Genomic DNA, 22735 nt, shown 5'->3' on the forward strand with positions numbered 1-22735 from the left:
AAGAAACCTAGATGAAGAGCCAAGGTTTATACTGGAAGGTGGGACATAGGTTGTGGAGAACAGAAGATTAGAAAAATCAATAAATTGTAGTCGTGATTGAATTTTAAATTGTTAAAGTCAGAGAGCACTGAATGAGATAAGAAGTTCCTAAATGTTGAGATCTTGGGAGACAAATTGGAGTTGGAGATGGCTCCGTACATCTTCATTTCAACACAGCGAGGATGGAGGATAGAAGAAGAGCATAGGTGCAAGGTATGTCACAGAGAATGGGAGGAATCTCTTGAAGATACATTCAAGATATGAGATAAAAGCAAAATACTGTGGATGCTGGAAATCTGAAACAAAAACAAAATTTGCTGGAAAAACTCAGGTCTGACAGCATCTGTGGAGAGGAAGACAGAGTTCACGTTTCAAGTCTTAATGACTCTGATGAAGAGTTACAATTACAGCACTTTGTAACGTGTCTCAACACTTCAAATGCAAGTGGCAAGAGGGAGACAAAGAGTTAGGTAGGAGGCAGAAATTAAGATAAGATTTGCCAATCAGATAAGAAGCTTTCCCTTGTATCCTGCCCTGTTAGGAAGGGGGAAGATCTGGGTTAGAATATCAATGAGCTACCAATTGAGAGGCTTCGGCCTATGGATAGACTTGATTGACAGTGCGGTTTTCCAGTCTTATGCTTTCTATTGTTCCTTGTGCACATAGTCTGGTAACGATCTATATTCAGCTGTCTGGGTAGCAGTTCAGGAAGATTCCTGCTCCATGAATACTGGGCTGCTTACTGAAAGTTTAAAACACAACACATTGAAGTGCCAAGCACGTAAAGCTGACAACTTGCCTCCACAGGCACAACATGAGGCTGGGTTACACTTTCCACACCATTATGGCATATAGCTGCCATGCCAACAGTAAACATCTGACTAAACCTTCAATAGGATGCATCCCTGTTTTTCTAGAAATAAATCTACTTGGAGAATGAGATCAAAATTCATATGTTAGATCCTGGAAATAATTTTTCAGGAGAATCCATCTTAAAATCTGTGTACTTGTATCAGGCCTGATAATTTTCCCTATTTAGCAATGTAAGCACAGACTAATGGAAATCAATTGTTACACAAAGAAGTTGAGAACTATTTAGCATTTTTCACATCTTCAGAATATCCCTAATCTTCACAGCGAATTAAATATTTTTGAATTAGAACTGTTGTAGGCAAACCTGACTGCCAACTTATGCGGAACAAATTAAGTGAATGGAAAAATTCAGCAGATCTGGCAGCATCTGCGGAGAGAGAAACAGAGTTAATGTTTTGAGTCCGTATGACTCTTCTTCAGAGAAGAAGAGAACTTTGAAGAAAAGTAATACGAACTCGAAACATTATCTCTGTTTCTCTCTCCACAGACGCTGCCAGACCTGCTGAGTTTTTCCAGCATTTTCTGTTTTTATTTCAGATTTCCAGCATCCGCAGTATTTTGTTCTAAAATTAAATGAACGATCAGTTAACCTTGCTTTCGGTCAAAGTGATTGAGAGATAAGTGTTGGCCAAGGCAACATTTATCCATTCCACTGAACTATTCTGTCTAATTGTGCCTGAGAACGTGGTGCTTTCTTGCAGGTAGTGTCCGGTTCTGAATGGGGAAATATGTTGTTGTGGGATGGTGGTCTTATCAAAGTGGAACTCAGCAGAAGGGACAGCAAGCCGTGTCATCTTGGACCTATAAATCAATTTGTACTGGACGAGGGAGAACTTATCACTGTCGGAGCTGATGGATGTGTGCGGGTGAGTAGTAACAGATATTGAAACCCAGTGGCTGAACAAACTTAACTCTAGTCTGAGCTACGATTAGAATGACCTATGCCTAGGTTAATATGAAGTCCATTTTCTTGCTTTTCATTTTTCACACACCACTACAGCAAGTTGATATTGGTAGTGTACTGCCTAGAAATATCACAAGGGTTGACCTACCCCTTCAAATTTTGTGAATTAATATTGAGAACATCAGGGAAAAATTAACATAAGGATATGCTAAGCCAGTGAGATGAAGTAGGATGAAAGGAAGCTCATCTGAAACAAAGACATCGACCAGTTAGGATCAAATGGCCTGTTTCTGTGCTGTAATTTTTATGTAAAATAGCCTTCTGGTTTTCTGGCTGTCTTCTGGTAAAAAGGAGAAATATACCATGAAATTTCACGTTTATTTCTACATCAGGAAACCCTCCTGCCTTTTGTTTTTTTCTGAATTCTATCTTTTTATTCCCACATCGCAAGCTCTATACTGACCACACAATGAAATGCTCTAAATTTCTTGCAGCTTTCATTAAGGCCATTAACTATAGCTGATGCCCAGACTGGTTGTTTTTGAAGCACAGTGCATCAAAATCTCTCAGGCTTTCAGCCTGCACTGCTTAGAGTAAGTGCAACCACTGTAAGCCATTTGGAACACCATGTTTGCCACTGAGATACTTCAGCCTTCTGAGTCTTTGATGTTGGTTGGTTCCCCTCCAAAACACACACCATCCTGACTTGGAAATATATTGCTGTTCCTTCACTGTCGCTGGGTCAAAATCTTGGAACTCACTCCCTAACAGCACTGTGGGTCTACCTACACCACGTGGACTGCAGCGGTTTAAGAAGGCAGCTCACCATCATCTTCTCAAGGGCAATTAGGGATGGGCACTAAATGCTGGTCTAGCCAGCAATGCCCACATCCCATGAATGATTAAAAAAAATTTTACCCACCTTGGGTAATAACCTTGGGATTATTACCTGATACACATGCAAATTGTAATTTTTATGGACTTTCAAAATGTGTTTGATAAAGTCCCTCTTCAGAGACTGTTAGCTGAAATTGAAGCTCATAGAATTGAAGGCAAATTATTGACCTGGTTAGGAAATTGACTGAGTGGCAAGGAAACAGAGATTAGGGATAATAGGCAGGGATTTTAATTGACAGCATGTCCTGCAATGATCCGTGTTAGGGCTTCAGCTATTCATCAATGACAAAACTGTGTCAAATGGATTTCAACATGGAAACAAGTGAGGTTATTCACTCTGGACCTAGAAAACAAAAGAATAGGACAATTTCCAAATGGTGAAAAGCTAGAAACAGTAGAGGTCCAAAGCAACTTGGGGATCCAGGTGCGCAACTCATTAAGATGTAATGAATGGGTGCAAAAGATAATCAAAAAGGCTATAAAATGCTGGCCTTTACATCTGGAGGACTAGAATACAAGAGCTGGAAGCTATGCTTCACCTAGACGAAGCCCTGGTTAACCACACCTCGAGTACTATGAACAGTTCTGGACACTAAACCTTAGGAAAGATGTATTGGCCTTGAAGACAGTGCAATGTAGATTTACTAGAATACCTGGACTTTTTAAAAAAATTCATTCATGGGATGTGGGCCTTGCTGGCTAGGCCAACATTTATTGCTCATTCCTAATTGCCCTTGAGAAGGTGGTGGAGAGTTGCCTTCTTGACCCGCTGCAGTCCATGTGGTATAGATACACCCATACAGCACTCAGGGAAGGAGTTTCAGGATTTTGACCCAGTGAAGGAACGACATTATGTTTCCAAATCAGGGTTGAGTGACTTGGAGGGGAACTTCCAGGTGGTGGTGTTCTCATGTATCTGTTGCCCTCTTCCTTATAGATGGTAGTGGTCATGGGTTTGGAAGGTGCTGCCTAAGGAGACTTGGTGAGTTCCTGCAGTGCATCTTGTAGATGGTACACACTGCTGCCACTGTATGTTGGTGGTGGAGGGAGTGAGTGTTTGTGCATGGGGTGCCAATCAAGCAGACCTCTTTGTCCTGGATGGTGTTAAGCTTCTTGAATGTTGTTGGAGCTACACTCATTCAGGCAAGTGGAGAGTATTCAAGCACACTCCTGACTCAGTTTCTGTGATTTTAAAAATTAAATTTAAACATTTATTAACAAAGGAAAATAATTTAAACACATACATAAGATTACAGTTATTTGATATAACAAATCCCAAAATTCCTAATTAACCTGACTCTCAACTACACACCCCCTTTAAGGCAACAGTCCAGAAATAGATGTTAAATTTAAATAAGCAATCCAACAAGCTTACCACAGTACCCACTCAACAGTGGAATTCCAAAGGCTTTAACACAAGTTTAGTTACTTGACATAGCAGACTTCTGCAAAAGCTGCTAGAGCTTCTTCCAAGTCTGTGTAACACGGTGAACATTTCAACATTTTACACGTCCACCCCCACATAGCCTTGTATCATCCTTTATATATGTGTTTCTCTCTTTGATGTCTAAAATCCAATTGTTCTACATGTCTTTGGAAATTTATTTTCCCATAATATAGAAATCTTTAATGTTGTCAATATGGCCCTTTTTCCTTTTGGGAAAAATAAACGTAATAACCTTGCCCTATTTATCTTGTTAGTTGCAAAGATCCTACCATCCCTTTGAAAATCAAATAACTCCCCACTTATCTTAAATGCAAATTTCAGTCACACCTTATCTACTGACTCGTATACTCTAGCGCACTCATTAGCATTTCAGATACCCTTTTTACACTTGACTCTTCTGATAATTTCAACCTTGCAGTCTATCTGACTTTAATTCAATTAAATCAGTCACACAGACAGAACCATTCCATACTCACACCCATAAGCATGCAATAAGGCTATGAAAAATATAATAGTTTCATAATGGTTGATAGTGGGTGAGTCTGCGATGGTAATGCCATTGAATGTCAAGGGGTGATGTTAATGTCTCGCTTGTTGGAGATTGTCATTGCTTAGCACTTGTGTGGCGTGCATGTTACTTGCTACTTGTCAGCCCAAGCCTGAATATTGTCCAGGCCTTGCTGCATTTGGACATGGCTGCTTCAGTATCTGAGGAGTTGTGAATGGTGCTGAACATTATGCAGTTATCAACGAACATCCCCACTTCTGATCTTATGATGGAAGGAAGGTAATTGATGAAGCAGCTGAAGATGGTTGGGCCGAGGACACGACCCTGAGGAACTCCTGTAGTGATGTCTTGGAACTGAGATTATTGACCTCCAACAGCTACAACCATCTTCCTTTGTGCTAGGTATGACTCTAACCAGTGGAGAGTTTCCCCCTTGATTCCCATTGACTCCAGTTTTGCTAGGGCTCCTTGATGCCCACTTGGTCAAATGCTGCCTTGATGTCAGGGGCAGTCACTCTCACCTCACCTCTGGAGTTTAGCTCTTTCGTCCATGTTTGAACCAAGGCTGTAATGAGGTCAGAAGCTGAGTGACCCTGTTGGAATCCAAACTGATGTTCCGTGAGCAGGTTATTGCTGAGTAATTGCTGCTTAATAGCACTGTTGGTGACCTCTTCCATCACTTTACTGATTACCGAGAGTAGACTGATGGGGTGGTAATTGGCTGGGTTGGATTTGTCCTGCTTTTAGTGTACAGGAAATACCTGGGCAATTTTCCACGTTGCAGGGTAGATGCCAGTGTTTTAGCTGTACTGGAACAGCTTGGCTAGGGGCACGGCAAGTTCTGGAGCACAAGTCTTTAGTATTATTGCTGGAATATTGTCAGGGCCCAGAGCCTTTGCACGATTCAGTGCCTTCAGCTGTTTCTTGATATCACGTGAAGCGAATTGATTGACGACTGGCATCTGTGATGCTGGGGACCTCTGGAGTAGGCCGAGATGGATCATCCACTCAGCACCTCTGGCTAAAGATTGTTGCACATGCTTCAGCCTTACCTTTTGCACTGATGTGCGGCTCTCCCTCATCATTTGTGGAGCTTCCTCTTCCAGTGAGTTGTTTAATTGTCAACCACCATTCACAACTGGATGTGGCAGGACTGCAGGACTACAAAGGTCTATTCATTCATTTATTTATTCATTCACAGAATGTGGCATCGCTGGTTAGGCAAGCATTTGTTGTCCATTCCTAATTGTCCTTGAGAAGGTGATGGTGAGCTGCCTTCTTGAACTGCTATAATTCATGTGGTGTCGGTACACCCACAGTGCTGTTAGGAAAGGAATTACAGGATTTTGACCCAGTCACGGTGAAGGAACGGTGATATAATTCCAAGACGGGGCAGTGTGTGGCTTGGAGGGGAACTTGTAGGTGGTGATGTTCCCATGCTTCTGTTGTCCTTCAAGGTGGTGGAGGTCACGGATTTGGAAGGTGCTGTCAAAAGAGCCTTTGTGAGCTGCTGCAATGCATCTTGTAGATGGCACACACTGCTGTCACCATGCATTGGTCGTGGAGGAATGAATGTTTAAGGTGGTGGGTGGGGTGCCAGTCAAGCAGGCTGCTTTGTCTTGGATGGTGTCCATCTTCTTGAGTGTTGCTGGAGCTGCACTCATTCAGTGCAAGTGGAGAGTATTTCATCACACTCCTGACTTGTGCCTTGTGGATGGTGGACATGCTTTGGGCAGTCAGAAAATGAGTAACCCATTGCAGAATTCCCAGCCTCTAACCTGCTCTTGTAGCCACAGTCCTTATATGGCAGGTCCAGTTCAGCTTCTGGTCAATGGTAACCACAGGATGTTGTTAGCGGGTGATTCAGCGATGGTAATCAAAATGTGATGGCCAACAGGTTTATAACTGTGATAAAATTGGCCCACAGCATTGACCCACTGCTGGCACTTGTCCCTTTTCTCCCATCAAGTGACTGCACTCTGCAGCAATTGTGATCAGCAGTGCAATTTAGGGTCTGCTCTCTGCAGGCAGCCTTCAGTCGTAAGACCCCTAATCCTGGAAGCTTGTAAGGCTGTGAGAAACTAAGAAAAAAGCTATGAAAGGATGTACTTGCATTAGAGGGAGTGCAGCGAAGGTTCGCCAGACTGATTCCTAGGATGGCAGGATTGTTGCATGAGGAGAGATTGGGCCAACTAGGCCTGTATTCGTTGGAGTTTAGAAAAATGAGAGGGGATCTCATTGAAATGCATAAAATTCTGACAGGCTGAACAGACTGGATGCAGGGATGATGTTTCCTCTGGCTGGGGGGCCTAGAACAAGGGATCACAGTCTCAGGGTACAGGGTAGACCCTTTAGGACTGAGATGAGGAGAAACTTCTTCACTCAAAGGGTGGTGAACCTGTGGAATTCTCTACCACTAAAGGCTGCGGAGGCCAAGTCACTGAATATATTTAAGAAGGAAATAGAAACATTTCTAGACTCTAAAAGCATCAAAGGGTATGGGGAGAGAGTAGGAGTATGGTGTTGAGATAGAGGATCAGCCATCATCATATTGAATGGCAGAGCAGGCTTGAAGGGCCGATTGACCTACTTCTGCTTCAAATTTTCCATGTTTCTATGTTTTCTATGTAAATGTGTCCAAGCTCTGGCACATCAAGCCACCTGGCAGCTCACAATATTACCATGCTCCTGTGCACCTCATTGTCCAATGAACCACTGGGTCATGGCCGCTCAATATTCGTTCTTGCCGTGCTCCTTATTCATTTTTCCTAGGGCCACGTTCTGGTACAGACTGCATGTGAATTTTCTCAGCTGTTTGGAAAATGTATTAATTATGTTAAGTGTATTACATTAGAAAATAACATAAAATTCAATTGGCATAGATTTCTGCACTTAATGGATACAATTAAGGCGATTAAATATTGGTCTTTTGGAAATCCGCCATTTTAAATGTATGTGCCCACCTTTGGAGCTTTTAAAAAAAAATCCCACCTCAGCCAGTGAGAGTGGGACCGGCCAGAGTTGTGACTGGAGGAGCAGTGAGTGCGGGAGAGAGACAGTCCATGATTGGAGGAGCTGAAACAGCAAGCGTGTGAGAGACAGAATCTATGATTTGAGAAGCAGCTCCGTCTCTCCCAACCTCAGTACTCCTCCAATCACAACTCTGGCTGGTCCCAGGAAACTTTCAGCTTGTCCTGTCCTGCTGTCAGGCCACCAGTGGCCTGATAGCAAGACAGGGACCAATTGGGAGTTGCCAACATTAGCGCAATATAACAGTGGCTTCAAAATCTGAATCTATAAACATGTTCCCCATAGTTTAGAGTGAAGTTTAATAGCTTCTTTCATCAATATTCCAGGTGTCCTGCCCATTGCATTGCTGGGCAGTGATTCCCTTTATTGTGTGGATTTGCTTCATAGAGTCATTCTGGAGGAAATTGCAGGCCTGCATTACAAATGCAGCATACTCTGTCTTTTTGTTACTAAAAGAACCTCATACTTCTGTTTGCATATGTGTTTGTGTGTGTGTGTGCATGTATGTATGCTTGTTTATTAATGCATAGTTGCAAACACCTATCTAGACAAATCTGCATCTTACATCTTCATGGAGGACTAGGCTTTAATTTTGCTTTGTCAACAAAATGTTTTTGTATGAGATAAACCTCTTTTAAAATCTTTTATAACCACATTGCCTATTGGACATTTTATCCTAGCAAGCCTATTTGATGGACAAATCTGCATTCTAAAATTATCTGAATTCTTTGAAGACATGACTTTAATTCGAATTTAAGGAATTGTTATTGCATGTAACAGGAGTGTTCATTGTGTGATTGCATAATATCTTCACAGTGGTTGTCCCTTTTTACCTCTATCTTTTCCTCCTTCTCTCATCGCCCCCCCTTCACAATTTCTAAATGTAGATTAATTATTTTTCAATAAATGAGATTATGACTATAACATTTAGTTGCTGAAATGTCAGTGCAAGCCTAAATACCTAATCTTTCAATGATTTTAAACTTCTCAAAACAAAGATAGTTGGATCTTTTATGAATCACAGAATCTTTACAGCGCACAAGGAGGCCATTCATTCCATTGAGTCTGCACTGGCTCTCTGAAAGAGTATTCCACCTAGTCCCACTCCCCTGCCTTATCCTCGTAATCTTGCACATTCTCTCTTTTCATGTAGCAATCCAATTCCCTTTTGAATACCTCAATTGAATCTGCCTCCACCAGCCTCTCAGGAAGTTTGTTCCAGACTCCGACCACCCTCTGGGTGAAAAAAAAAATTCCTCACATCACATTTAGTCCTTTTGCCAATTCTTTTGAATCTGTGCCCGCTAGTTCTTGATGCTCTCTTGAGTGGGAACAATTTCTCGCAACTTACCCTGTTCATACCCCTCAGAATCTTGAATACCTCTATCAAGCCTCCTCTCAGCCTTCTTTTCTTCAAGGAAAACAGTCCCAACCTCTCCAATCTATCCTCATAGTTACAGTTCTTTCGCCCTGGAATTATTCTTGTGAATCTCCTCTGTACTCTCTCCAATACCTTCACATCCTTCCTCAAGCAATATGCCCAGAACTGGACACAGTACTCCAGATGAGGTCTTACTAGTGTTTTATATAAGTTCAGCATGACCTCCTTACACTTGTACTCAATGCCCCTATCAATAAAGCTTAAGATACCATATGCTTTATGAACTGCTTTCTCAACATGCCCTGCCATTTTCAATTACTTATATAGACCGAGGTCCCTCTGTCCCTGCATCTCCTTTAGAGTTTCTCCCTTTACTTTATACTGTATCTCCATATAGTTCCTGCCAAAATGAATCAATTCACACTTCTCTGCATTGAACTTTGTCTGCCTAATTCACCAACATGTCTATGTCCTTTTGAAGTTCACGGCTATCCTCATAGTTGACAATGTTTCTGATCTTCATATCATCTGCAAACTTTGAAATCATGCCCCGAACACCACAGTCTGGGTCATTAATATATATCAGGAAGAGCAAGGGTCCCAGCACTGAACCCTGGGGAACTCCACTACAAACCTTCCTCCAATCTGAAAAACACCCATTTATCACTACTCTGTTTCATGTCGCTCAACCAATTTCTTATCCAAGTGCCTACTTTCCCTTTTATCCCATGAGCTAGAATTTTGCTCACAAGTCTGTTGTGTGGCACTGTTTCAAATGCCTTTTGAAAATCCATGTACACCACCTCAAAAAACATGATTTTCCCTTAATTAATCCATGCTGGCTTTCCTTAATTATCCTGCATTTGTCTAAGTGACTGTTGATGAGGTGTTAGTAATTGGTTTACAATTCAACTCATTTGAGTGACCCAGAAGCATTTACATTTCATCACAGATTATAAAAAGTGCTATAATCTTCCGGCCCCTCACACTGCAGTGATTTTTCTACTTGTGACTTTTTGTCTTCAGACACTCTCATCTCTCAATATATCTAAATTTGCTGAGGACAGAAAGTTAGATGGGGAATGTTAAGTTGTGAGAAGGACACAGAGGCTGCAGAGTGATATTGAAATGTTAAGTGAGTGGCCAACAAGGTGGCAGATGGAGTAACATGGGGAAGTGTGAGATTACTCACTTTGGTTGTATGGATGGAAAAGCAGAATGTTTTTTAAAAGGTGTGAAACTTGTAAAAAAAATTTTATTCATTTATGAAATGTGGGCTACGCTGGCTAGGCCAGCATTTATCGCTCATCCCTAATTAGTCTTGAGAAGGTTGTTGTGAGCTGCCTTCTTGTACCACTGCAGCCCATGTGGTCTAGGTACACCCACAGACCCACGGTGCTGTTTGGAAGGGAATTCCAGGATTTTGACCCAGCGACAGTGAAGAAATGGCGATATGTTTTCAAGTCAGGATGATGAGTGACTTGGAGGGAATCTTCAAGGTGATGGTGTCTCCATCTATCTGCTGCCCATGTCCTTCAAGATGGTAGTGGTCATGGGTTTGGAAGATGCTATCGAAGGAGCCTTGCCGAATTCCTGAAATGCATCTTGTAGATTGTACACACTGCTGCTACTGTGTGTTGGTGGTCGAGGGAGTGAATGTTTGTGGATGCAGTTTCAGTCAAGCGAGCTGCTTTGTCCTTGATGGTGTCAAGCTTCTTGAGTTGTGGGAGCTGCACTCATCCAGGCAAGTATTCCATCACACTCCTGACTTGTGTCTTGTAGAAGGTGGAGCTTTGGGGAGTCAGGAGGTGAGTTATTCATCGCATGATTCCTAGCCTCTGACCTGCTCTTATAGCCACAGTATTTATAAGGCTAGTCCAGTTCAGTTTCTGGTCATTGGTAACCCCCAGGATGTTGATAGTGGGGGATTCAGTCTTGGTAATGCCATTGAACGTCAAGGGACGATGGTTGGATTCTCTCTTTTGTTGGAGATGGTCATTGCCTAGCACTTGTGTGGCACAGATGTTACTTGCCACTTGTCAACTCAAGCCTGGATATTGTCCAGGTGCTGCTGCATTTGGACATGGACTGCTTCAGTGCCTGAGGAGTTGAAAATGGTGCTGAACATTGTGCAACCATTAGCAAACATCCCCACTTCTGACCTTATGATGGAAGGAAGATCATTGACGAAGCAGCTGAAGATGGTTGGGCTAAGGACACTACCCCGAGGAACTCCTGCGCTGATGTCCTTGAACCTAGATGATTGACCTCCAACAACCACAACTATCTTCCTTTGTACTAGGTATGACTCCAACCAGTGGAGAGTTTTCCCCCTGATTCTCATTGACTCCAGTTTTGTATGGGCTCCTTGTTGCCACCCTCTGTCAAAAGTGGCCTTGAAGTCAAGGGCAGCCACTCTCACCTCACCTCGGGAGTTCAGCTCTTTTGTCCATGTTTGAAGTAGGGCTGTAATGAGGTCAGGAGCTGAGTGGCCCTGGCGGAACCCAAACTGGGTGTTAGTGAGCAGGTTATTGTTGAGCTTGATAGCACTGTTGATGGCCCCTTCCACCACTTTACTGATGGCCGAGAGTAGACTGATGGGACGGTAATTGGCTGGTTTGGATTTGTCCTGGGCAATTTTCCACATGTCCAGGTAGATGCCAGTGTTGTAGCTGTACTGGAACAGCTTGGCTAGGGACACAGCAAGTTCTGAGTACAAGTCGTCAGTACTATTGCCAGAATATTGTCAGGGCCCATAGCCTTTGCAGTATCCAGTGCCTTCAACCATTTCTTGATATCTTGTGGAGTGAATCGAATTGGCTGAAGACTGGCATCTTGATGCTGGGGACCACTGGAGGAGGCCGAGATGGATCATCCACTTGGCACTTATGGCTGAAGATTGTAGCAAATGCTTTGCCTTATTGTTTGCACTGATGTGCTGGTCTCCTCCATCATTGAAGATGGGAATAATTGTAGAGCCTCCTCCTCCAGTATGTTGTTTAATTGTCCACCATTATTCACAACTGGATGTGGCTGAACTGCAGAGCTTAGATCTGATCTGTTGGTTGTGGGATTGTTTAGCTCTGTCTAATGCTTGCTGCTTGTGCTGTTTGACATGCAAGTAGTTCTGTGTTATAGCTTCACCAGGTTGACTCCCATTTTTAGGTATGTCTGATGCTGCTCCTGGTATGCCCTCCTGCACTCTTGGAATGGACGATCGCAAACTGGTTTCACCATGATTTTTGGCCTTGTCGCCATATTGTCCCACCCCACCACCATGATGTCCAATGCCAATTGGGCTGGAAAATTCCGCCCATAAGATTCTGAAGGGGCTTGATAGGGCAGACACTGAGAGGTTATTCCCTGGCTGGGGAATTTAGAACACGGGAAGAGGCAAGTCATTTAGGATTGAAATGAGGAGAAATCTCTTCACTAAAAACGCTGTGATTTTTTGGAATTCTCTACCCCAGAGTGTTAAAGATATGCTATCGTTGAATATATTGAAGGTTGGGTTAGACAGATTTTTGTTCTCTTAGGGAATGAAGAGATATGGGGAGCATATGGGAAAGTGGACTTGAGGCCAAAGATCAGCCACAATTGTAATGAATGGCCGAGTAGGCACGAGGGGCCCTTTGTTCTGCTGCTGTTCCTATTTCTTATCTTCTTATGTTCTATATCCTGAGATTCCTTTGCTCTTTACCCAGTTCTGTTTCTTATTTTCTCAGGTGCAGGTGGTGTTTCTATTTTTCCTCCCCAAGTGCACCACCTTACTTTTATCTACGATAAAGTTCATTTTCCATTTAATGGCCTAGTCTTCAAGTTTTCTAATGACTTCTTGTACTGTGTTGCATTTTTCCTCAGTATTAATTATGCTTCCCAATTTGGTTTCATTGTAATTTTGATGCTGAGTTATTTTTTCTTAAGTACAAATCATGTAGGTAAATTATGAACAACAATGGTCCAAGCACTGCTGCTTATGAAGTATCACTTTTTACCAACATGCAACTGAAAGCTATCCTTTAACGCAATTCCCTGGCAACTGCATCAACAAAAGCAGGGACTGACATCTGTTTTTCCAGAAGGCCTCATTATGAATGCTTGAGTAAACTCCAAGAATGACTGATGGGGACAGCCCAGCAGGAGTTTGCTTACACAGTTGCAAAAGGGACTATTGGCTTTGTTTGATTGACAGCTTTATTACCTTGCAATAACTTTTTATTTCTTTTAAATGGGTTTTCAATGCCAGTGTGTTTATTTGGACAAGATTAAAGGTTCCTTCAGTGGAAATTTCAATGGCTGTGTTTGATTAACAGTTTTATGAGACAGTAAGAGGATGAATTTTCTTCAAAGGGAATGTTGAATGCTTGATTGTTTTCTTTTTAATTCATAAACATTTCAAAGACTGGCCAGTGTTATTATATGGCTCATTGGACTTGTACCTAGTGGATTCTGGAAGAGTGCTTCAAAGGCACAGCAATCTCAGGAGATTAAATCAACGTAAAATCAAATAATTGCATTGTAAACGTACTTAAATCACCATAAACCATTACATTATGACAACTGAACTTGGCAAGACCATTCAAACTTACCTGTCAAATGGTTCCTGATTCCACAGCAGGCTTCTCCCAAGGTTCATGAACTGACTTACCTGACGTGTTTCCCACAGCCTTCAGGAACTTACCTGCATATGCAAAAATATCAATGACAGAGAAACTTGATTTTGGACAGGCATTTAAATAGAATCATAAAATCATAGAATGGTTACAGCACAGAAGGAGGCCATTTGACCTGTTGTGTCTGTGCTGCCTCTCTGCCAGGGTCAACTACTGCCACTGATCCACCTCTTCCCCTGTAGTCCCTGCAAATTTTCCTTTTTAAGATAATAATCCATTTCCCTTTTGAAAGCCTTAATTGAATCTACCTCCATTACTATCTCAAGCAGTGGATTCCAGATCCTAACCACTTGCTGTATGAAAAAGCTTTTCCTCATGTCGCCAGTACTACTTTTGCCAATTACATTAAATCTGTGTCCTCTGGTTCTTAATCCTTCTGTCAGTGGAACAGTTTCTATCTACTCTGTCCAGACCCCTTATGATTTTGAACACCTCTATCAGATCTTCTCTCAACTTTCTCTTCTCCAAGGAGAACAGTCCCAACTTCTCCAATCTATCCAGGTAAATGAAGTTCCTCTTCCTTGATACTATGCTCATGAACCTTTTCTTCAGATTCACTAATGCCTTTACACCCTCAAGTGTGGTGCTCAGAACTGGGCACACAATATTCCAGTAGAGAACAAACCAGTGTTTCATACAGGTTTATCACAACTTCCTTGCTTTTGTATTCTGTGGCTAGAGAAAGAACCAACTAAGGCAGTATCAGCTGCTATCTATAACCCCTGTTTGCCAGGTTGAGGATGGCATACTTGAAGTCAAGAACTCGCAATGGCAGGAATGGCTGTGTGAAATGAGCCAAGGCTTCATGTACTGCATCACCAATGGATGAGATATGCTTGAAGTGACAGATACCCTTCAAGTAGAAAAAGACATGTCACGTGAATGCTCCACTCAGATTTGGTGTGGGATTCCCAGCTGTATGTAAACTAAACTGTTCAATTGATTGCAGGTCTGGGACTTTGAGACCATTGACACAGCGGAGTCGTATGATGAGGAATCTCTAATAGAGATGGAGCCAATGAACGAATTGAATATTGGAAGGAACGTTAACCTGCATTTCATGGTGAAGTTCAAAGACTCGAACTTTATTTGGTGTGCCCAGGTATTTGAAAAGATATTTGTATCTAGAAGAAAATTAATTTCCATGAATTGCACAGAAAAAAACACAATATGGGGACTAAGAAGAATCAGAAATTCAACAAATATAATCATTAGAACATCGTCCTATATTAAGATTCTTATGGATAAACATTGTTCCTGTGAGGTACAATTTATTTCCTGTAACAGTTGCTGCATCACCCTCGGCAGCTCAAAATAAAAGAAAATTGAATCCGGGCTGAAAAGATAAAGAACGTCCTAACCAAAATGAGAAGAGTGACATTGGTTAATAGTTCCTCAATTGGAAGATGAAATGAACGGTAATTTTTTAAAAAACTATTTAATGGGGTGTGGGTGTCCCTGGCTAGGCCAGGATTTTTATTGCCCATCCCTGATTGCCTTTGAGAAGTTGAAGCATTCTAAATACTTCTTGAAAAATGTTGTTGCTCCATTTTTTCCTCAAGAAATGAAAATTTCTCATGTACAGAATAAGATTTTAAACAAGTAAAAATGTCAAAGAATGAAACCATTAGCAATAGAAATATTAAATTGATCGATGGAATTTTTTTTTTACATCTTTTAATACCTTTATTGAAGTACTTGCTTCAAAATTCAGCCAGCCTCAAAAGCCTTTGACTGATTTTTATTTAGTATAACAGTTGAAGGGAGTTACCAGCCACACCTGCAGACCCTGAACAGGATCAGGTTTCAACATTTCTCAGTCTGCATCAGCAGGTCTGAGTTGAAGTAGAATTATGATTGAATCTGCCTTCATCGCACTTGCAAGCAGTGCATTCCAGATCCTAACCACTCGCTGCATTGCTATTGTTTCTTTTGCCAATTACATTAAAGCTGAGTCCTCTGCTTCTCAATCCTTCCACCAGTGCGAACAGTTTCAATGTACTCTGTCCAAACTTGTCATGATTTTGAATACCTTTGCTTCTTGTTAAAACATTTTTTTTAGAAGGAGATTGAATTCAGATAACTTTTAAATGAATGACTTAATCATGATATTTCAAAGTGATTTGAAGTTGCCTGTTGCAAATGTACAGATGGTGGGCAGAACATTCCTCTTGGGTGGAATACTGCTCCAGTTTTGTTGGGACAAGACTGTAACCTGGCCCTTTGGGACTTTGGGCGATAATCTATGAACAAGCTTACTTATAAAATGTTGGTGGATTTTTGCCTGTATTGGTAGCCCGCCTAGTGGAAGGGAGTAAAGTTGCTACTACAAGGCTGGGGTGCAGCAGCGACCAGGTGTGATTGCCTGTCTTCTTAGCAACCGAAGAAGAGGGCACTGAACTGTAAAAACATCAGAAAGCCTTCAGTCTTTGAGGGCCAAAGCTGCTGTGACGTTAATGGCATTAGTGCTGTGGTTTTCTATCATTTGAATATTCTTGCCCAGATTTGGCCTTCATTTCCTGCTTTCATATCCCAGGACAAACTCTGCAAGTATCAGTGGAATTTTGGGGCCTGGCAGATTGGCTCTCTGTCCAATCTTCTGTTCCTGTGACCAAGAATTATGTCAGGGAATTGTTGTAAATCCAAGTAAAATGCTTCTCTGGTATTTTTAGAAATTTCAGAATGGGCAGTGACTTTTATTACAAGACATTGATGTTTGGGTTTGCTAAATTAACACATAAGGTAAGATGAATAACTTTGTTTTTCCATAGGATGCCAATGGTAGAATCTGGAAACTTGACCTCTCTTTTTCAAATATTGTAAGTTCAAGAAATTGTTTTTGGTTAATTAAGCAAATAAGAGCAGACCTTGAATCTAATGTGGTATTTTGCTTCTTTTCCCTCTATCTCCTAATTCTGTCTTTTTCTCTCTGTCCCCTACATGAACATCTCTTCCCCCACTATCTCTTTATTGTTCTATCACTGGTCTCTATCACTCACTTCTTTCTTCCCAACTTTGTCTTCTATTCTTTCCTCATTTTCTCTGCTGTTTCCCTTCCATCTATCTCTATGAAAATCATACATAAACACAAATAGATCTGTTCTCCTAGCCTCCATTTCCAAATTTTTCCATTTTCTGCTTCTCATATCTTCCTACTTTCAGTTGCTTTCTGTATTTTTTTACAATGCTTGAATATCTTGCCTTGTCATGCCATGGATTCACAGGGTGATGGAATTTGTTTGTTCTCGGGATGTGTCTGACATTTGCAATGTCACATTTATTGCTAATCCTTATTTGCCCCAAGAAGATGGTAGTGATACATTTCCTTGAATGCCTGCTATTCTTGTGAAGATAGTTCTACCACCATGGTGCAAGGTGGCTAATTCCAGGATATTAACCCAGTGCATGATGTAGGTTGTACATGCTGCAGCCACAGTCTGCTGAGGGTAGATATTGAGTTCAAAGACCTGGATACGCATGAAGTATCTTGTTCAATCCTAGGTAATCAGAAACTTTTTCAGGGTTATCACACTGTATACATCAAGGCAATTTATAAACGTGCCAAAGTAGCAAGCAGAAAGAAACCAATCGGCCCATCTTTTCTCTGCTGATGCTTTGCTAGAGCAATGCAAAACTAATCCCATTCCCCCACTCTCTTCCTGTAGCCCTGTATCTTTATCGATTTTAAATGTATGACCTCTTAAAAGTGTAATAATCTCTGCCTCACCATCTCCCAAATTGACAAATATATTACATGCTCCGGCAACACCCCCTATAAAGAAGTTTCTCCTAACCTTTCTCCTTATTCTCAGTGATGATTATAAATCATTGATTCCTTATCACTCACTCCCCAACCATAGAAAACAGCCCTTCCCTATTCATTCTATTAAAACCTTTCATAGTTTAAAAGCTCCTATTACATCTTCATTACTCCAATGGAAATATTCCCAGTATTTTAAGAATATTTAATAACTATGGTTATTTAATAACTATGTCATCATCCTGGTGAATCTATGTTGACACAAAGGCAGCTTTAATATTCTTTCCATAATGGGGCCAACGATTCTATAGCAACATTCATTCATCCTATTGTTTCCCATATGTCAAGTAACCACACTTCTATTATCCGATTTTCTGCTATACTATTTCCTCTTATTCCATATGCCTGAATTTTTTAACAAACCTCCACTGACTCCTTTACAAACAGCTGAAGATCAAGATACATTACATTGGCTTCACTTCTTTTATCAATCCAAACATTCACTGCTTGAAAAAAAATGATTACATTTGCAAAACATGGCTTGACTTTCTCTGATACAAAAGCAACATAGTACAAAAGTCTAATCTGTGGAGAGCAAAACAGAGTTAACGTTTCAGATCAATAACCTCATCAGAACCTTTATCTTCATCTATCTGTGCTGCCTGTCCTTGATTAACCCACCCATTTCCAAAATGACACTAATTTTATCTTGATTTATGGAATCTAAGGGTTTGTCCACAACTGATGTTGCACCAATTGGTGTATAGTTATCAGGTTTACCCCTCTCTCCCTTCTTGTACCAAGGTGATATCTCAGCTGCTCTCCTACTTAAGGACACAATTTGCGTATTTGTTCCTGATACCTTTCAGGTGCAGTCATCAGGGTCTAGTGAAGTACCTATCTTGAGTTTCACTAATCTTGTTAGAATCAATTCCTTTTCTACAATTATTTCAATCAATTGTTCTGGATACTCCTTCAGTATACCCATGTTGATAATGGCACCATCATTTGGAAAAATATTTATTTAATATTTCTCATCGCTTTATCCTTCACAATTACACTTCCTCCTTCATGCGTAGAAACATACGAACATAAGCATTAGGATCAGGAGTAGGCCATTTGGCCCCGTGTGCCTGCTCCGCCATTCAATAAGATCATGGATGACCTGATTGTAGCCTCAACTCCAAATTTTGCCTACCCCCCAATAACGTTTGACTCCCTTGTTACTCAAAAATCTATCTACCTCTGCATTAAAAATATTCATTGACACTGCCTCTACCGTTCTCTGGAGAGGAGTTTCAAAGATTTACAACCCTCTGAGAGAAAGAAACCCTCATCTCCATCTTAAATGTGAGACCCCTTAGTTTTAACTTGTGCCCCCTAGTTCTAGTCTCTTCTACATGGGGAAATATTCTTTCAGCATCTACCCTTCAATTCCCTGAGGATCTTATATGTTTCAATAAGATCACCTCTCAGTCTTCTAAACTCCACTGGATACAGGCCCAGCCTGTCAAACAATTCCTCATAGGATAACGCCCCCATCCCCAGGTATCAGTTGAGTGAACCTTCTTTGACCTGCTTCTAATATATTTATATTCTTTCTTAAATAAGGAGACCAAAACTGGACACAGTACTCTCGATGTGGTCTCACCAGCACCCTTTACAGTTGTAGCAAAACATCCCTACTTTTATATTCCATTCCCCTTGCAATAAACAACATTCCATTTGCCTTCCTAATTACTTGCTGTACTGCATACTAACTTTTCCTGATTCATGTACCAGGACACCCAGATCCCCCTGTACTGCAAAGTTCTGCAACCTCTGTCCATTTAAATAATATTCTATTCTTCCTGCCAAAGTGGATAAGTTCACATTTTCCCACATTATACTCCATCTGCCAAATTTTTGCCCACTCACTTAACCTATCTATGTCCCTTTGCAAACTCCTTGTGTCCTCTTCACAACTTACTTTCAAACCCATCTTTGTGTCATCAGCAAATTTAGCTACCAAACATTCTGCCCCTTCACCCAATCATCGATGTAAATTGTAAATAGTTGTGGCCCCAGCACTGATCCCTGTGGTACCACATTTATCATATCTTGTCAACCTGAAAAAGGCCCATTTATTCCTACTTTCTGCTTCCTGTTAGCTAATTAATCCTCTATCCATGCTAATATGTTACCCTCTACACCAATGAGCTCTTATTTTGCATAATGGGTGTCCTACCCTCTCTAAGTATTTTTTTACCTTCTATACACTTAAGAGATCATCTTATTTTCCTTTATATAATCGGCTAGTGTCTTTCATATTCCCTTTTAGTTCTTCTGATCTCCCTTTTCACCTCTACATGACACTTTCTATACACCTCATGATTGTCTTTAGCATTATTAAGCCCCAATTTTATCTAACTTCTCTAAGTTGGCCATAAATCTAATATTTTACACCAATCGGTAACCTCTAATCTATTTTAATTAATGTTAACACCTCTTGTTATTTCTTAATTCTACCAGGCACCACCATCGATACAAATTGTCCTTGGTACAGTTACAATTTTGATCATAGTTAAGAAGGCCATCTCTGCTTCTGTCTTTGCTTCCACATCTCTTAGAGAACTTTGAAACTGGGAATATTTAGTTGTTACAGTTAAACCAAACTTCTTCCAATATTATAACATAAAGTCTCCCCATTCTAATTAGTGCCTTTAGTTCTCCATTATTTCCAGTGATTCCCAATTGTGTCATTCATATCCTCCTTCACCTTTTCCCTTCTATTCTTTCTGATTTGTATCACTATGTTGCTCCACTATCTGCCCTAAGATCCATCTTGTGATGTACATGTACCTTTAGGAGGGGGTGTATCTTAAATTGCCGAGTGCCACTGCCCACTATGAGACAGGATGTGATGTATAATCCCATGACTCTATAGACCAAATGCAACAGCAGTCCTGCAGATCAGATGTGTCTACATACCATTGCCTGTATATACAGTAGTCTTATCTTCAAATAAAGAACCCACATTATTGTTTTACTAACCCTTGTTCTATGGTTGGCACATTTGTGGCAAACAGAAGAACGCAACACATCTTCCAGTATCCCTTACTTTTTTGGACAGCTTTGATTCTTTATTATAATTATTCTTAACCCCTCCTCATATGTTCTTAAGATGTGCTCTGCTCATTCCAGACCATGTAAAATTGTCCACTTTCAGAAAGGTGTGTTGATAGGTGGGTGGGAGAAAGGGTGGGGATAAGGGTGAGGGGCTGTGATTACTCTTTTGCTCTGTTTCAAACTGACATCCTTAGTATTGGTGCTAGTTGTGGAATGTGGCCATGCTCTCCATTCTCCAGAAGTGCTGTCTGTCTTACTGATGAGGATCAAAATCTGCCAGATGAAGGAAACATTTTGTGTGAACAATGCACCCTTCACAACTGTTACTTTCAGTAATCAATTTTCCCTCCTTATATTTACAATTTTTCTTTATCTTTGCAGACCCAAGACCCTGAGTGTCTATTTTCTTTCCACTCTGGGGCGATCCAAGCCATGGACCTTTCACCACTCACCTATCTGATGGCGACAACCGCACTTGACCGTAGGTTTGACTTTACTTAAATAAAAACATGACTAGATGCAGTTGCAATTTAATCAGCTTTCTTTTTAAGAAAGATTAACATCTTCTATCAGATTTTAATACAATTAATTTTAGGTAAATGACCTTACAAAAAACAGTAACTAGTCTGCTCTATATTTGAACTTTTCTTTTATTAGTTCATGGGATATGAGTACTGGCAAGGTCAGCATTTATTGCTTATCCTTAATTGCCCTTGAGAGGGTGGTGGTGAGACACCTTCCTGAACCATTGCAGTCCATGTGGTGTAACTACACCCACAGTGCTGTTAGGAAGGGAGTTCTAGGATTTTGACCAAGTGACAAGTGACGGAATGGTAATGTAGTTTCAAGTCAAGATGGGAAGGGACACTATAAGGTGGTGGTTTTCTCTTGTTTCTGCTGCCCTTGTTCTTCTCTGTAGAAAGTACTATCAAGGAAGCTTGGCAAGTTACTACAGTGCATTTTGTAAATGGTACACACTGCTGCCACTATGTGCCAGAGGTCACAGAGTCATTTATGACACAGAAGGCTGTTTGGCTGATCAAGTCCATTCTGGCCCTCCGAGGACAAACCCTGCGCGATGCTCATAGCCCTGCGGGTTTATTTTCCTCAAGTGCCCATCAATTTCCTTTTAAAATCATTGGTGGAGGGAATTCGTATTTAAGGTAATGGATGGGGTGCCAAACAAGCAGGCTGCTTTATGTTGGGTGGTGTGGAGCAACTTGAGTATTATTGGAGTTGTCATCCAAGCAAGTGAAGAGTGCTCCATCACACTCCTGACTTGTGCCTTGTAGATGGTGGACAGGCTTTGGGGATATAATATAAGCTGCAAAACAGTTTTTTTAGACTAATAGCAAAATGATGCACTATATCTCATACTTGGTATAAGTGTGGAACATGTTGTTTGAAATGTTTTGTTTGATTTCTTTCCACCCCCCGACCTGCCCTGTGCTGCTCAGACTAGCCCTTGTGTTATCTAACCCTGTACATATTTGAATATTTGGCTAATTTAAATCAATTGTTGGAGGCAAATCTTCTCAGCTCTGGTACATTGCTGCAGGAGTTCCTCAGGATAGTTCCTGGGCCCAAACATCTTTATTTGCTTCAACAATGACTATCCTGCCAACATAAGATCAGCAGTGGGGATGTTGCTGTTGATTGTACAGCATTCAGCACCATTCACACCTCCCAAGATACTGAAGGAGCTTGTGTCCATTGCTGTAAGATCTGGCTAGGTGGTATGGCATGTAACATTCGCACCACACAAGTGCCAGGCAATGACCATCTCCAACAAGAGAGAATTTAACCATCTCCCCTTGACATTCAACAGCATTACCACTGCTGAATCCTGCATCATCAACATCCTCATGTTGCCATTGATCAGAAACTGAACTGGACCAGCCATATAAACACTGTGGCTACAAGAGCTGATCAGAGACTCTGCTATGAGTAATTTACCTCCTGACTCCCCAAAGTCTGTCCCCCATCTCCAAAGCAAAAGGAGTGTGAAGGAATTCTCTCCATTTGCCTGGATGAGTATGGCTCCAGCAACTCTTAAGAAGCTCACCACCATCCAGGACAAAGCAGCCTGCTTGATTAGCCCCCCATCCACCACCT

At 41.2% G+C, this 22735-nt stretch overlaps 1 protein-coding gene across 1 annotated transcript in view; it reads left to right on the forward strand.

Moving 5' to 3' along the window:
* Window positions 1-22735, forward strand: part of LOC121290732 (cilia- and flagella-associated protein 44) — a 375801-nt gene that overhangs the window by 198040 nt on the left and 155026 nt on the right. The window contains exons 8-11 of the mRNA XM_041211577.1: window positions 1614-1778; window positions 14702-14854; window positions 16524-16571; window positions 21002-21101. Coding sequence (XP_041067511.1) covers window positions 1614-1778; window positions 14702-14854; window positions 16524-16571; window positions 21002-21101 — 466 coding nt within the window. The remainder of the gene's footprint in view (window positions 1-1613; window positions 1779-14701; window positions 14855-16523; window positions 16572-21001; window positions 21102-22735) is intronic.

The sequence above is a fragment of the Carcharodon carcharias genome, chromosome 18 (assembly GCF_017639515.1).
Source record: "Carcharodon carcharias isolate sCarCar2 chromosome 18, sCarCar2.pri, whole genome shotgun sequence".
Lineage (NCBI taxonomy): Eukaryota > Metazoa > Chordata > Chondrichthyes > Lamniformes > Lamnidae > Carcharodon > Carcharodon carcharias.